Source organism: Chaetura pelagica, unplaced genomic scaffold, assembly GCF_000747805.2.
Source record: "Chaetura pelagica isolate M959 unplaced genomic scaffold, ChaPel_1.0 scaffold364, whole genome shotgun sequence".
NCBI lineage: Eukaryota > Metazoa > Chordata > Aves > Apodiformes > Apodidae > Chaetura > Chaetura pelagica.
Window position 1 is genome coordinate 2,486,458 of NW_009953089.1, and position 16,789 is coordinate 2,503,246.

General features: G+C 42.6%; 1 protein-coding gene across 1 annotated transcript; it reads right to left on the minus strand.

Annotated features, from left to right (window-relative positions):
- Positions 1–10,487: 10,487 nt before the first annotated feature.
- PSMD6 (proteasome (prosome, macropain) 26S subunit, non-ATPase, 6) lies at positions 10,488–16,297 on the minus strand. Its single transcript, XM_009997015.1, has 7 exons — positions 16,088–16,297; positions 15,409–15,554; positions 14,188–14,407; positions 13,569–13,677; positions 12,248–12,416; positions 10,950–11,027; positions 10,488–10,804 (listed from the first exon to the last, which is right to left on the minus strand). Exons 1-7 carry the CDS (start codon positions 16,289–16,291, stop codon positions 10,708–10,710), a joined length of 1,023 nt encoding a protein of 340 aa, XP_009995317.1. The 5' UTR covers positions 16,292–16,297; the 3' UTR covers positions 10,488–10,707.
- Positions 16,298–16,789: the final 492 nt, after the last annotated feature.

Genomic DNA, 16,789 nt, shown 5'->3' on the forward strand with positions numbered 1-16,789 from the left:
CCATGGAACTGAGCTGCATGTCCACGAGTTCTTGTTCATCTGGTAAGCATTCTACAACATGGAACATAATCATGTGATAACAGAACTGTGATACTGTGATAAAATAAGCCTATTATCCCAAGGTGTCACTGACAAACTTCTTAGTAATAATGAGATTAAATGTTATAAATAAGATATAAACCTTTTTCATTGGTAAAGCAAACAGATTTACTATAGAGGAATACATAAGATTCCATTTTTTAAAATTAATTTGAGTTTTTTTGTTTTTCTAAACAAAACTGGAAAATTAGTGTATTAGAGAGAAAGTCCTTGATAAATTAGGATGAGAGATAATTTAGAAACCGGTAGCTCAGACTTCCCAATAAAACTATTCAAATTGGCTTGGAGGATCACTTGGGTAAAAGCAATTTGACACAGCTTGAGGACAGTATAAAAGATGGAATTTTAGAGAGCAGCTTTAGAACTAGAGTTTTGGGGATTAAGAACTTGAGAAACTTTGTTTCCTCTGGTGCTAATAACCTGAAATCTGGAGAGCTGGGAGGCCAGTAAGAGCTTTTTCAGAATGGTGTCCGAATTTTCAGTTTCAGCCATAGAGGAAGACTTTCACATTATGTGGTGTTTACTGTCATGAGAAAAACGTTCAGATAACTCAGTTTATTTTTTTTACTTATCTAATACTTACTGTTTCAACTGTGCAATATAATACAATTTGGATTAATTGAGGAAGGAAATGAAGCCATTATAACCTGAAAGAGCTTTAGCTCGAGAACTGTCAAGTCTTGAGTGAGCCAACTGTTACTGGTGTCACATTGTGCCTGCTGATTCTCCCCAAAGTAGGTCTTGTTATCCAGAAAATACCTTTTAAGTGCACCTGCTGTAATAGCCTGGCTCAGTCATCCTTCTCTTTCTTTTTGCTTCCTCAAAAGCCAAAGGCACGTCCCTAATAGCTGAATGCACCGTGGTGAGAAATGAACTGGACAATTTTCACTACAAGCAAAACCTCCATCTGGATTTTTGGACTCCAAGATGCCTTGAGTTTTCCCAACTTCCCATGGTCCTCAGGTGTGGAAATCTACTGGACTGTCAATTAAACAAGGAATTTCCCTGAAGCCATGTCTGTAGCAGTGAATATACTAGAAATGGACACTGGATTTGAAGTTCAGCCACATAATTGCTCTTATCAGTGTTAACGGTGGTCTGGACTGTTTGCTACAAACCTGTGAGATTTTACTTACAGGAGTACATCATCTTGCCACTATTTGACAGAGATTGTTTTCTGGGGGGAAATAAACGTTACTGTGGACTTATTTTTATACTGATGGTGTCTTTTGTAGGTGATAGCTAACCAGACAGACACCCTCAATGGAGAGGACCCCACGACAAGGGGGAAAAAAGACGTGAGGCACAATGGAAAGAAGCCCTCAAGAAGGGAATATGGCTTTAGTGTTTTTATAGCAATGTTCCTTTAATGGAATATTAAAATAGCACAATTCAAAAAAATAGTCTGTGTTTTGCCCAGCCTTTTGCAAGTAATTTGGGATAAGAAGCTATCAGGAGTTTAAAAAAAACAACAAAACCCAACCAAAACAAACCCAACAAAGACCAGAAAAACTTGTTTGAGGCTGTTGCTCAGAAAACAAGTATAAAAATGTTGTGCTTGCATGATACAAAACCTGTTTTCTTCTGAATAAGATTTGACTGTGGAAGGAAAGAGAAGTTAATTTTGTTTTTTTTAAAAAAAAAAAAAAATCCAAACCCATCAAACAAAGGCAAATAACCTCTCAAACTCTGTGCCCAAAGATTGTATTTATTGACCTATGCTGTATACCATAGGCCTGTGTTATTTAAAAAAAACCCCACAGCTCTATTGTTTCAATTAGGCTGGGTTTGCCTTCCAGCCATTAAAAACTGCCCTTTTTAAAGCTAAATATTTAAGATATTTAAATATTTTCTAAAAATCCCCATGGAAGTCAGTTTCTTTATGCCTTGTTGGTGTAACTAAATTGTTCACACGTTTCCCTTTCAGCCACTCAGATGATTTTTTTTTTTCCAAAATCCTGGAAAAAAATAACTGCCCTTTTTAAAGCTAAATATTTAAGATATTTAAATATTTTCTAAAAATCCCCATGGAAGTCAGTTTCTTTATGCCTTGTTGGTGTAACTAAATTGTTCACACGTTTCCCTTTCAGCCACTCAGATGATTTTTTTTTTTCCAAAATCCTGGAAAAAAATGCCAATTTGAGAGCAGAGTTCACAGTGAAGCACAGGTGTGTGCATCCCAGTCATCCCCTGCCTACCCAGGCTTTGTGAATAAAGGGGGGTTGACACAGTTTTTATAGAGTCCAGTCAATTTTTATGAAATACTTGGGTTTGCTTCAAAAGTGAATTCCGCTGAAGGGCTTATTGTATAATGATTTGATTCATCTGGATGTTTTTAAGGTTTTTAAACATCAGGTGAAGTCTCAAAACTAACAAAACTTCTATTAAGGGGCAAAGGAAAGGAAAAGAAATTCCTAACCAAGAAGGTATTTTTTTTTTCTGCCTTAAAGGGGCACCAGCTATTGCTGAGAAGAGACAATCTGAGCCTGTCCCATTGTTGGCGTAGCCCAGCCTTCTCCCCAGGTCTGGTGGCAAGTAGGTGCATCAGGGAATCCAAAGCCACTCTGAGTAGCAGTTGCTTAGTTGTTTACCTAACGATGTTTTCAGTTTAACCTGAACTTGCTAGGAAGTCATTGTTAGACAGCAAAACAACAAGAAGCCTCTATGCAGACACTTTAGCTTCGAACTGATAGGAAAAGATCACATTGAGAGAGCAACGTACTAGAGATGCTTATTATGCAAACTTTAAGAAACAAAAAACCCAGACTTTTCAGGAACAAAAGGATTTGTATTTATGAAGATGCCCTGTTGAGAGGCTTGTTAGAACTGTGATTGGTTGAAAGGAAAAGGAACCAAAGTGATATGCCACAAAGAGAGATCAAAGCCTATTAAATCCTGCACATTTGGAGTAAAATCCACGCTCTGAAGTCCCTGGGGCAGAGCTTCCACTTCAGGATAGTGTCAATCACAAGTGCAATTTGACTCTTGATAGACACAAATTTGGCAAGATTGAACGCTAGAGGAGTTTGTGATCAAACTCCTCAGTGTTGTTTGTTTTATTATTTTTTTTATTATAAGCTTCTGTTGATCTGAAAGCATAAATGGCAAATTTGTGCTCCTTCAGACACGTTAAAAAGCTCATTCCTGGTGGCTGCTCCTACAGAGCCAGTGTCTGCAGCCCCTGCCTCGTGTGGTTTGAAGCCATTGGGAATAAGGAGTTAGAATGTCATGGATTCTCCCTGCCCTTGAGGATAGACCTGCTTAAACATTATGTTTTAGATCTTGGTTCTAAGCAGAACATTGTTCCGGAAGCTTTTATTGTCACGTAGTTCTTACTGTAAATAGTTAAGGAAGCTGAAAAATTAATTTTCCTTGCAAAATTGAATTTGCAGTGGCTGGGTTGTTTCTAGACAGATTTTGGTATTAATTTAAGAGATACAGTTTTTATAGTCTTTCCAACTTCTCGTTACAACTCCTGCAGTTTTCTTAACCTAAAAAATTGCTGCAATGATGAACAAAGAATTATACAAGAAGAAAAAAAAAAAGCAAACATACTTTTGTATCTTTATTTTGGAATTTCTTGTTCTATTATAAATATTGAAGTATCCCTATTTCAGAAGACATATTTTGTTAATTGATTGTACATATTTAAATATGTATTTTTGCACAGGTCTTTTTTTCTTATATCCAGTTTTGGTACAATTGAGATCATCTAGTATTTATTTATTACTTAATTAAAAAAAAAAAAAAAGGAAAAAAAAAAAAAGAAGAGCAAATACCTTTTTATAATTTGAAGTGGTTCACTGCCAAGCCAATAGTCAACATGCCTACTTTGCAACTTAAGGGATGCCTCTGTTTTGGGAAAGCTGTGTCCCTTTCCACCTCTTGGGAGTGGATACACACAAACGTTGTTGCCCGGGTCCTACCTTGGGAACCCTGGGCACGGGATGGGAGCTGGAAAGGGTGGATGTGGCATTGCTTATCAGTTGCCTGATTCCCAGAAGACTACATTTAGTGAAGTGACACACTGCTTCTCTTTTTATTTTGGTTTTGTAGTGTTTGTGTGCGTGTGTGTGCGTGCGCATCCGTGTGGGTCTCATGTGGTTGAAAACTAACGGAAAAACTGAAAGTGCCTGATTATATAAACTAGTTTTAAGCTTGGACTGTTTAGACAGCTTCTCCTTAAAAGACTTGAATGTTCAGTTGAAATTTTGGAGCTTGCTTTTTCCACCTATATATGCCAAGGGGTTGAAATAGGGCGGTTTATTTAACTGTCTCATTTGGGGGGGAGGGGTATAAATTCCTAAATGAAATCATTTAGAAAACGTTCAAAATAGTTGGTATTCCAGGAAAACAAAACAAAATAAAAAACCCAAACAAGTAAGTATCTCTTAAAACCATGAAAAAAAAATAAAGATGTGATTTCCACATGACATTTCTAAGGCAGTTGTCTTCCTGTAAGAGTTCTCTTGCCAAGGAATCTCTCTCGTCTTTTACTCATTCTGTCCTGGAGGAGGGAATTGGGCTTAGGAAGATTCTTAAATGTTTCACTGTTCAGCAGAAAAAGAATCATTTTTACCTTTTGTGTAAGATATTTTACGTTTTAAAAGATAATTTTCAAATGAGCACTACATAATGTCAATGTGAATGTAGGCCTTGAAAGCATCTTGCTTGGTGTTGAGCCTGGTTCTAAAAGCAATCTCCTGTGTAAAATGTGTGAATAGTTTGATAATTTGTATACATAATCGAGAGCATCTGATCAGCTGAACTCTGTGTTGGCTGCTGTATAGTACATGAACAAATGTCATGGGATAGAAAAAAAATTACTTTGGATATTTAAAAGAAAAAAATAAATATATAGTCTATTTGTTTTGTAACAAGTTTCTGTAAATAAAATAATTTATACTATTTATAAGAAAAAGTTGTGCTTTGCTTCATGAAAAAAAAAGGTTAGTTTGTTGAACAAACATGTTACTAAACAAGGCAATAAAAATTAGGACTTTTCAATAAATGAGGTTGGTTGCATGGAATACATTATATGTTTCTGCTTCATTATAAAATCATTCACCATTAAAGGAAAACATTATTTGTATCGGTGCCTATGTGAACTGATTTCAGAGAATTGGATGTGCTCAAATTGTGTCCCTGCACCTCAGCATCACCAGAGTGGCTTCATTCGGCCTGGTAGGGTCCCATCTTTATGCACTGCCAGGTTTTTGATACCTGCTTTTGAGAGGTGCCTGTGTCAACCCTGCAGGATTTTTCCCATGCAAAGAACATTTTGTTCATTAAGGTTTCACGCTTTATTGTTTTCTAGATGGAATCATGGGAGGCAGCTTTTCCAGCCTCAAATGCAGTGTGTTAAATGATCATGTTTCCTGTTGTTTTTTTTTTAATTTAAAAAAAAACATGTTCCATGTTTTCACTGTATAAAGATCCAGAGTGTGAATTCAACAGGTTAAAGAAACACCCTTGCAGGCTTTTCTCTGCGGCTGACTCAGGACTGGTGTGTGGTGTCTGCCTTCTGAGGAGCAGGTTGTAAAACTGGTAAAACTCCTGTTGGTGGGAAAGGAGTTCACAGTTACATCCATGGCAATGCTTCCTTTATTCTCTCTTTCACCTTCTCTCCTCAGTAAGAACAAACTTTTCCTTAGTACTTGGAATAAATACTGCAGGAGGTCAGGCAGCCAGCAGGTTCTGCTCTGCCTTTTTAGAATGAGACTTTCATACATTTACCTTTTGTGCTGACTGAAGGTTTTGATTTATTTGTCTCACCTTCCTGCAAATCCCTTTCTTTCCTAGCAGGAGCTTCTCCTTTCTGCTCCACCCTGCAAGCTGTTGGCACTGAAGTTGGTTGTGCTGGGCTGTACAAGTGGCTGCGGCAGGGAGTGTGCAGGAGGGGAGCAGAGCTCTGCTGGCCATCACATGCAGGCAAGTTTGTGTCTCGGGGCTGTTTGCTTCAAAATGGAAGGGTTGGTTCTGCACTGGAGACCTTGTAGTGGCCCTTCCAGTACCCCAAGGGGCTACAGGAAAGCTGGGGAGGGACTTTTTGCAAGGGCATCAAGTCGTAGGACGAGGGGTTTTAAATGGGAAGCGGGGAGATTTAGGTTAGATGTTGGGGAGAAATTCCTTAGTGTGAGGGTGGAGAGACTGGAACAGGTTACCCAGGGGATTTGTGGAAGCCCCATCCCTGCCTATGCAGGGCATTGGAACTGGATGATGTTTAAGGTCTCTTCCAACCTTAATGATTCTGTCGTTTCAGTGCATTTAAAAGAGGCGCTGTATCTAAAACTATGTGAAGAAAGAGAGGAAATAGGTGCATTTATTCCATATAACCTTGAGGAACCTCAGTGCTCTGCAAGACTGGGAGTGTCCTCCCTTTTGTCTTGGCTGTGTCACTGCTGCTGGCACCCTGGAGTGGGGGGGCAGGAGCTCTGACTGGGGCAAAGAGCAGAGCTGCTGGGGGGCTCTCGCTTCTCCCCTTGACTCCATCCATTCAGTAAAGGCACCTGCTGACCCAGTGAACACTGACTGGCTAGAGAGATGGAGGAGAGATAGACAGCAGTTTCTCTCCTGCCACTGGCAGGACCAGAGAACACGGACTGGCTAGAGAGATGGAGGAGAGATAGACAGCAGTTTCTCTCCTGCCACTGGCAGGAAAATGCTCCAGTTTGTATTTGGGAAGAGCTAGTATGGGAATTTGAGCCCAATGGTGCCTGCAATGCAACTCCAGATGTTGGAGGTTCTCTGCGGATGGTTCTGTGCACAGGCACGTGTTGGTGATGCCCTTTGCATTACAAATGGCACCCTTGAACCCAAAGGTGGCAGCCTTCTGGTGGGGGCTTGTTGGGCTCAAAGGCTCCATCCTGCCTTTGGTAGAAAAACCCCTAAATCCTGCTCCTTCACCCACAGCTCATGCAGCTGTGGGGGCAGGGTGCACAGCTGGCCCTGTGCCCTCACTGCCTACAGCCCTGGCACCCGAGGCCTTTGCAGGCTGAAGCTCTCAGTGGCTGCTCTTGCTTGTGCCAACTACTGAACCAACCAGTACCAGGGTTTGCAATTGGCTTGATTGAAATGCAAATTATTGCTGGTTCGTTATTATCACGTTCTGCTGCGACGAATAATCAAACACACGTGGCTTGTAGGATCCACCCTGGGACTCTGAATTTGACTGAATGCTTTTCTCAGGGCTTTTTGGCTGAGAATTGCATTAGTTGCTGGATTTGTTCCTAACAAGCAGCGTGGGATCTTTGTCATGGAAAAGTGGCATATGCTTTTTTTTTGGTTTTGTTTATTTCTGGCCCATCAAACTTCAGGGGCATCTAAAAGACCTTTTTCTGAAGTTGTTCAAACAAACCTGAGTCAAACTTTATTGACAAAGGATGAAAACTGGCCTGAAAAATGCAGTCAAAAAGCCTTGTCCAAACCCATGGGGAATGATGGGAGTTGACATCTGCAGCCAAATGGGTACAAAAGCTTTCTTCAGCACCATCAGGGACAGTGTGTTGCCGCTCTCCAAGACAGTGCTGAAGTTTTCTTTGTCTTCCATCTTGCAGTTGAGGTCCCTTCACCTCTGTCCCTGTCCACAGCAGGTGACCTTTTTCAAAACCAAGTGCCCTGTCTCTTGTCTGCAAGGCTAGAGCTTAAACTGTTCAGTGAGAGAAGAAAAGGAGCCTTTGCCAGGCCAGCAGAGACAGGTGAGCCAAAGAATGTTTGCACAGAAACTAGATTTTCAACCATTTTGTAGCGGAGCTTGATGGACAGAACCCCACAACACCCCATGTGCTCTCCTGCCCTCCCACAGCTGAAGAGCAGTGCAGGTCCTGCAGAGCAAGGGGGAAAGGTCTCCATGCTGTGGCTGCACCTTGAAACGTGGCTCTGATTCTAGTTCCCTTGGTGCTAGGATGAAGTCAGCTTTCCAAAGTGAAACTGGAGAATGGCATTAGCTCAAGGAACTGCACAAGCTTAAGTTACGAGAGAGAATGTACAACTTTGGCATGTGGACTATAAATCCATGGAAAGGTGTCAAGTTGAGGCATGAGGGGCTGGGGTGCCACTCACCATCAGAGTTAAACCAGGAGATAAAATAAACCAAAGGTAAAACTAATGTGGTCACCAGACACTGGAAGTCAACTTCCTCCAGGGTTTTAAGGAAGCAGAAATCCTCCTGCTGCTGATTTGACATGGAAATTGGAAGTAGGCAGTTCAAGATAGAATAGAAAAATTAAGCCCTGGGTCAGCTCCAGGCCTGACCACCCTGGAGCCCTCTTTGGAAAAAGACTTATGTACCAGATTGCTTTATTCTTTTTTTCAGACCACAGAGAACAGCTGCTCTGGCTGTCCTTGTGCATCCAGCTGTGGATTTCAGGAGGTGCTGCTTTTGTCTAAAATCATCCCACTCTTTGGCATGGCTGAGAGGCCAAACAGCTGCACAAGGCCTTCAAGCTCCTTCAAGCTCCAAGATCTTTCCTACCAGATCTTGGTACCAAAAAGCTTTGTCAAGAAGCTCTGCAGGTTTGTCCAGTCCTCCTCTGTGGGACACAGGCTGAGATCAGAAAAGGAACAAGGCAAGTTGGGGTCTTCACTCTGGTGGGGTGTGTGCACTTCTCTTTTGAACATTGTTTGCTAAGAGCACAGGATTCTGAAATGTTTGGCTCTCACAGGATGATAGATGGTTAGAGCAAAAAAGTGAAAGCTCTGCAAATACCCTCCAGCAAACAATCTTTAGTTAACCTTTTATTTTCCATACAAAGTAGACATTCCTGGTTTGTTTTTAATGTTGTTCTTACCTACACTAGAAGAGCAGGCAGATTTCTCTGGAGTGATTGAAGCCTGATTAGCCTGGTTTTCTCAAGCAAGCTTCTATTCCTTCAACTTACAGTTCAAAATATATGTGGTGATGCATAAACTAGATGGAAATACTGAGATTTATTTAATGAAGGTAATTAATACAGGTAATTAAGGCCAGTTCAAATGCAAATTGTGTTGGAAAGGGAAATTCACCTGTGCACCAAGAATGAAATCTCTCAATTTAGTGAAGCCCACAGTCTGACAGGCTTGGCATATGCAGGTGTGGAAGGTAGAAAAGATGTTACCAAAAAGGCAGCCAGAACTAAATTCTTCCTAACTAGCTGTGCTTGATCTGATATGGAACAGATCTCAAAAAACAGAGATTATTGCAGGGCTGAAAAGTCTGAATATTGGCCTAAATTTAATGAAAGCTTTGTAAGAAGTTAAGTGTGTGGGAACACACAAAATATGGAACCAATAACTAACCACACTAGAGTTCTCTTATTACTCTCACTAAAGTGAAGATCAGAATTTTCTTCTAATCAGAACTGTCTGAAATGTAAGTCTTTAAACTCTAGCTAAATACCTACTTGATGAGGAACAAGAAAAAAAAAGACCTGAAAACCAAACCAGCTTTTAGTAAAAGAAACCCAAGAATCCTTAGGTTGTAGTTTGGGTTTCAGAACAGTTCAACAGAGACTATTAATGGGCCCTCAGCACTGAGTCTAACCTGGGGCAGGTGGCACTGACTGAAAGGCAGGAGATCCTCCATGATGTCCCAGTAAGAAGAGGGTGCATGTGAAATTCCACACTGCCCTAGCTGAGCACAGTAGCTTCCAAATGTCAGAGTCATCCTGAGGGGAGATCTACCTGTTGGTGTCACTTCAAGCATTAAAGTCACAGACAGTAAATGGATTCTGTTGCTCAGTGCAGGAGCATTAAGCAGCTCACAGGACTAAGTCACAAACTTTCTTTGGGAGGAAAAAAGAAACCTCAAGCCCAGCCAGCAGGGCAAACAGCTGCTGCCATGGGCTCTGCTGCAGCCAGAAACCATGTGTCATCACTATGGCAGCAGCCTCCTTGAAATAGTTCTTCCTCAGCAGCTGTGAAGAAAGCAACCCCCTACAGCATTTATCAGCTGTGTCAAACTGCAATAGTATCTTCTGCTGTTCCTACCATCACTGTGACATCTGCAAATCTAACAGAAGAAACACCTACAGATGTAGTGCTTTGCTAAGGTGCTGACTTTACCAGCTAGTGAAAACGTTGCTTCAAGGCAGAGTTAAAGGTGTTCCCCAAGTTACAGCCCTTACAGTTTTCACAGTTATATTATTGCTTCCCAACAGTCATTTGCATCCTTATTCCTCCTCCCCTAAGATGTAATCCTCTCATAACAAGAGTTTCACCTTCTCTGGACAGTGCACAATTTTTGGCTACTTCACTCTCATGCCAACTACTTTGTGTCCCTTTTGATTCAAATAAAGAAGCATTAAAAAAACCAAGCACAGAATTGCCTCAATTCTCTCTGTTCACAGATCATGACCCTGCTTTGCTATTAAATACTGAACACTATGCACAGTCAAGTACAGGAACAAAGGTTATTAAAAGAGATCACCAACTGTATCATACATTTAATAAATGAACTGGGATCCATACACCAAAACAGAACATTGTGTACATAATGAAGTGGAAAGTAAAAACACTACCTCTCTCTAGTCATTTTTTTACCTACAGTATACCAAGTTATACAATATATTTATAGGTTACTTCCAAAATGTTTTAAACATCTAAATTTTGCATTCCCTTGCATTAAAAAAATTACATATTAATTACTCTGGAAAGTTTCTGAACTCTGTTTAGCAGCAAATCTCCTTTCTTGATGGTTTCTTGGTACTGCCAATTCTTGCTATCAGGCCTAGGAATTGTGGAGGGAAAAAAAGAAAAGGTTTAGAAGAGAGAAAAGGTCTTGCAAGTCACTTACATATCTGCAGTAAGTGCCATTAGAATGCACAGGATTCAGCTGGGCTGCCAGAAACTGCTTCTAGGAATTGATAACATACCTGTTGGTTTCTACAATCTCGTTTACTTTGTCTATTTTGCAGTGCAATCTCCCAGCTGCAATAAATCTTGAAAGCTCCCTAAGTGAAGAAAGGAAAAAAAGCTGGTTAAATCATGTTTCATCAAGGACTTGCAGAGCCAGCAGCACTGAAACTGCTCTTCCAAAACAAGTGTCACCACACTGAGCTTCTTTACACATAAGAATAATAACTCTAACCTATCTGAATACTTTTCCTCTCAGGCCAAAAATGTCACACTTGAATGAGTGAAATTTATCACAGGGCTCAGCACCAGCTACTCTTCCAATTCACAGGCAGCACTTGTGTACTGTGCCCATTCAGAATTTATCCCAAGGTAAAGATCTTCATGCCAGTCAATTCATTAGGAATGTTCCCTACTCTAGTAGCTCTAAAGATGCTGCCTTCTTTTACATAAACTTGCTTAATCAGCTGGTGCTCTATAGCAGTTACTGATGGCAGAAGGAATTATTCTTCTGATCAACAGTAAACCAGGTTAATACTAGTAATAAATTGCTGGGAAGCATAAGAATTAGTATGATTTTAAATAATTTACCTTTCAGTTGAATGGCATTTGGTTTATCTTGAAACACCTGTTCATGCATTTCTGAATATTTCAAGCAGAATTCCTATTTCTGTAACACTCTACTATGATAGAAAATCTTAAAGTTCTCTATTAAAGTAGAATGACCTTTGTTTCAGGCATCTGAAACCAAATGTTTCATGTACATTGAGTAAAGGTCAGTTTCTCACTTACATCAGTTCTCATCATTATCTAAATCTGTTTGTTTTAAACTAGAAAATAATTGCAAGTTGAGGCTGTAGCTTATATTTGATTTTAAAAAGAAAGAGATCCTGTCCACATAGCAGAAGTAAAACTAAATCAGGAGACTTGTAGGGTACATAAAACGTGCAGATCCCCAAAGCTGTAGCAGTTGTTTTCACACAGGTGTGAACTAAGTCCTCACGTCTTAAGTGAAGGTCAATAAAAGAAGTCTTAGTAAAAGACTAATTAGCATTTAGAAATGAAAGAAATACTTTAGAAAGAAATATTTAGAAAAAATACTGCAACATTTGTCATGAGAGATTGCAATAAAATTCTTTTCTTTCCTGAAACATGAGGTTCCTTTCAATTCAGCCAAGCTCTTCCACAGGGACATAACTCAGCATGTTTAGAATCGAAGTAGAAGGAAGATCTTTTTTTAATTCATAATGAGATCATTACAAGTTATTAAAAGGTGTAAAGTGAGATGTTTATGAACTTAAAAAGCCAAATAACTTACTGATCTATGAATTCTACACCAACTCCAAATGCTTCTGCCATGTATCCTAGTGTCAGTGACCTGTAAGACTCCAGGAGCTGGCTGTAGGCGTGGATCCGCATCTCCCGCACGTAGTACCGGTAGTGAGGTGCAAACAGCCAGTCCTTCTTCATCTCCTGCTCTACAATAGCTGGGGAGAAAATAAAGAGAATGAGCCAGTCACCTCTAAGAAACACCAAATATCAGTTGTGTAAATAAAACACATAACACCAGTTAATAAGTAATCAGTGTGAACATAACTTCAGTGTAGGAAAGGAATTCTGTCTCGGCTGCAGAGCCAGAAGCAGCAGCAACGTGCAAACAATGTGGTGGCAAAGCTGCTGTGACCCCTTGGTCAGCACAGAATCCTCCTCCTGGGGGCTGAGCTCCTCTCCCCTCCACTGCAGAGGGACCACCCCCACTTGAGGGCAAGTGCTGTCACGCAGGAGCAATGGGTAACTTTGTTACCTTTAGCTAGGCAAGGAAATATGAGTAACTCTCTGGTAGTATGGTGTGGGGCAGCCAGCAGCACTTGGCATGTAAGTGCTTGAAGAGACTTTGTTACCTTTAGCTGGGCAAGGAAATATGAGTAACTCTCTGGTAGTAGTTCTTAAATTAGTTACAAGGATTTCCAGGTACTGAAGTGACTTTTTCTCCTAACAGTTTTTGTTCTCAGGTAGTGATAAATGCAGCAATGGAAAAGTGTTGCCCTTAGCTCCTAATCTCATCAAGCCTGATCTTCCACAAAATGAAGGGTTCCTTTTTGCTTTGTCTAAATTCTTTCTTTTCCTGCCTTCTGTGTCTCACAGAAGGAAAACAAGCAGTCAGAGAGCTGGTGAGAATGAGAGTTTTCTGAAGAGCTTTTCTTCAGTGTTACCCTTTTACACAGAAAGCAGAGCAGAAAGCCAATGGTGAAAACAACAGAAACTTTCCATGTAATTTCTTTTACAGGATGAGATTTCAGAGTCTTTAGACTACAAGGTCTTATAACTTTGTTCAAAGATAAAACCTCTCAAAGCTTTCCCACCTGACCTGGCTGTTCAGATAGGACAGTGCTCCATTTGCAAATGCTTTTCTCCCTAATCAGATGGAACTTTTCAAAAAGCTCACTGTGTCTGCAAAGGTTGGTCGGTTTGTTTGAAAAATCAAACAGCAGCAAATTTTAGGTCACTGTTTATTTATTTATTCTCCTGCATAAAGCAGCTGTAGTTCTAGACTGTAGCTACTCCACAGAACTTGTGCATGACCTGAAACAAGTAACTGAAGCACCTGAAATAGTGCTGTAGGAAAAAACCAGCCTTACCTAATGACTGGAAAAAGGCTGAATAACGGCATTCGTAAAGAGAGAAGAGGTACTGTCGTACAGCTGGCAAACTGTGTAACACTTCCAGGATCTCTGCTCCTTTAATCACCTGAAAACAAACACGTGTTTAAATGAAGGGTCTGGAGCACCTCCCCTATGAGGACAGGCTGAGAGAGCTGGGGCTGTTCAGCCTGGAAAAGAGAAGGCTCCATGGGGGCCTCATAGCGGCCTTCCAGGACCTGGCAGGAAAGCTGGGGAGGGGCTTTGGACAAGGGCTTGTGGCCCAAGGACATGGACCAAAAACTGGCAGAGGGGAGATTTAGGTGAGACATGAGGAGGAAATTCTTTAGTGTGAGAGTGGTGAGAGCCTGGCCCAGGTTGCCCAGGGAAGCTGTGGCTGCCCCATCCCTGGAGGTGTTGAAGGACAGGTTGGATGGGGCTTGGGAGCAACCTGGGCTGGTGGGAGGTGTCCCTGCCCATGCAGGGGGGTGGGACTGGATGATCTTTAAGGTCCCTTCCAACCCAAACCATTCTGTGAAACACACTCACTTTCAGCCTGGATACAGGCTGAAGAAGTGCTGTGTGTATCAGGACCCGTGTGTCCAGCTGCTCCCCTTACCTTTTCCCTCAGGTCCGGCCTGTCCAACGCGATCATGCTGACATAGACCGTGTATGTGACAAAGGTTTTGTAATCCATGAGCTCATAGGATGTGAAGGTGGAGACTGTGTCAAGGAAGAGCTCTGCTGCCTGCTTGAAGTCTCGGATAGCCACGCAGTACAGGCCCTGGTACACCTTGAGACGGTTTCTCCTGTCCCAGTCTCCTCCTTCTTCTATTAGACTTCAAACAGAACAATAAAAAATATTTGCTCATGTACACGTGTCACGTGGTGAGTGACATGAAACAAGTAGAGCAGATCAGCTGTGTGAGTGGAGAATGACTTTGGTTACAGCTGCTGAAACAGCTGAGGCTTTGTACACCTGTCGGGGTAGGAAAGGGGCTTCCCTGGGACGGGAGAGGCCAGAGGTTTGGCACAGGGCAAGTTTCAACTGGAAGGGAATGTTTACAGCCTCTGAAGTTGTGACAACAGCCATCTGAGATGTGCACACAAATATGACTGTCAATCTCAGGTGTGGCAACATGTTTCCACTGCCTTGGCTGCTAAGATCAAAGCTGCCCAGCTAGCAGCATAGGGAAAAATACAGGACCTGCCACTCTTCAGGAATTGTATCAACGCAAAATGGATGTGGGTATAAGCAGGAGGACAGGCCAAAAGAAAACCTGCTGGGAAGGCATCACAAAAAATCCTTGCCCAAGGAAAATGGGACCTGGGAAGACCCTCTGCCTTGGAGTCTCATGGCACCAGCAAAGAGACTGGAAATGCAGGAACCACTGCAGTCCAAGGTGCTGGGCAGGGAAGGGTGGCTGCAGCAAAGCACTTCAGGCTGATGCTGGGCTCTTGCTCCCAGAGGAAAAGCCCTGGCACTTCAGAGAGCCAGCTGGGTACCACTGGCAGCAGCTGGATTCTGTGTCTTGTACAATCTAATCATACCCCGAGTTATTTGACCTCCAAGAGCAGGAAGTGAGAGCAAGGGGTGGGCTAGCAGTTGAAATGAAGTCAACTTAACACACAATTTTAACCTTTCTTTTCTCTTCCCCCTCACAACAAACCAACCAAACCAGCACCAGGAGGTTTTCCAGCACAAGCTGACACCCACCCATCACCCTGGGCTTCTATCTCAACCAGGTCTTGACAACAAGGCATTTATCTCCCCTTTCTTTGGCTACAGCTTGTCTCAGAAGTGCCTGGGTGCAATGAGACAGCCCCACCCCACCAGTACCTCTTTGCCTTCTCAATGTTCCTTGTGATGAGGTCGTTGTCCATGTAAAACAAGCCAATCCTCAGCAGGTAGAACACAATATCCAGGCGATGTCCCAGGGCCACAGTTTTGTCATAGGTCTTGCGAAAAGCTGTCAGAGCTCCCTCCTGCCAGGACAGGATTTCCTGCTGTCACACTGCTCAGAGCACCTGCAATCTTTTCAACACGTCCTCACCCTGCCTGCCACTGCTTGGTTAAGTTTCCCACAGCAATTCAGCAAGGTGGATTCTGAATAATCTTACAGGGCCACAGCTTCAATCCAGCTGGAAAAGCCCATTTTCATGCAGCTTTTCATGCCAAGGACCACGAGGCTCTGCCACGTGAAATGAAGCTGCCCTGTGTAAACAGCTTAGAAAAGTGTAAAGACACAAGGTATGTGAGAAGCAACACCTGCAAATGGAAAACAGCCTTTTCCCTTTTCAAGAAAAAGATTTTCTTTTAAGGCCTGCCTCTTGTTTTGGGGTTTTTTTTTAGAGATAATTTAACTTTCAGTCACACCCTCCCCCATCTCCCACCCACAGCTGAGTTGTGCCATAGGGAAAACACACTGTAAGTCACTCAGTGCTGACAGGACCCTGCCCAGCTCAGAGGATTGCAGAACACTGATTGTGAGTCCATAAAACCTCTACCATGAACCAACCTTGTCCCCAATCCTGCACAGGTACTCAGCTTTGGCCATCATTGCATCCCTGATTTCACTCTCTCCCAAGATCTTTTCTGCATCTTCCAACTCGTTGTCAAGACGTTTCAGTTCTTCCTCATTAGCTTTCTTCATTTTGTTCAGCAGCTCCGTGTCCACCTGCCACTCCAGAGACTTGCAGAGTGCTTCATAATAGGGGGCCATGTCTGAAAGAGAAGCAGAAGGGTTTCTGCCACTGCCTGCAGCAGGTATGTCTGTGCTTCTGGAGCAGAGCACTGAAGGACAAGGACCAGATCCCTTCCCAAGCCAGACATGACAGTGTTACAGCAGCCCTCGCCTGTCACGCTGCTTTTTGCTGACTCTGCTCTATCCCTGCTCTCTCCACACCTCTCCCCCTTCCTCCCTATTTACCCGACTCTGGCTGCGGTGGCCCCTGCTGCTCAGCTCCCGCCCTTTCAAACACCAGCCCCCTTTAACAAGGGCCCAAGCTGGGGAGGAACCACCGCGATGACAAGTCCCACCCGCCCCAGGCCATGTCCCGGGACAGGCCGATGCCCTCCCGGGGGGCTCATCCACACCGACAGCCAGCCCAGCTCCCTCCAGCAGACAGGCAGACAGGCAGACAGGCAGACAGACAGACAGACAGACAGGCAGGCAGGCAGGGCCGGGCAGGCCCCGCTCCCGCCCAGGCCGCGCTCACTG

Excerpts from the sequence above, each read along its gene's own strand:
- PSMD6 (XM_009997015.1), bottom strand. The coding sequence starts at position 16,291 with ATGGCCCCCTATTATGAAGCACTCTGCAAGTCTCTGGAGTGGCAGGTG. Across the intron at positions 14,408-15,408 it reads AACATTGAGAAGGCAAAGAG|TCTAATAGAAGAAGGAGGAG; the intron begins GTACTGGTGGGG and ends TTCTGTTTGAAG. Across the intron at positions 11,028-12,247 it reads GGTGTAGAATTCATAGATCA|GGAGCTTTCAAGATTTATTG; the intron begins GTAAGTTATTTG and ends TTCTTCACTTAG.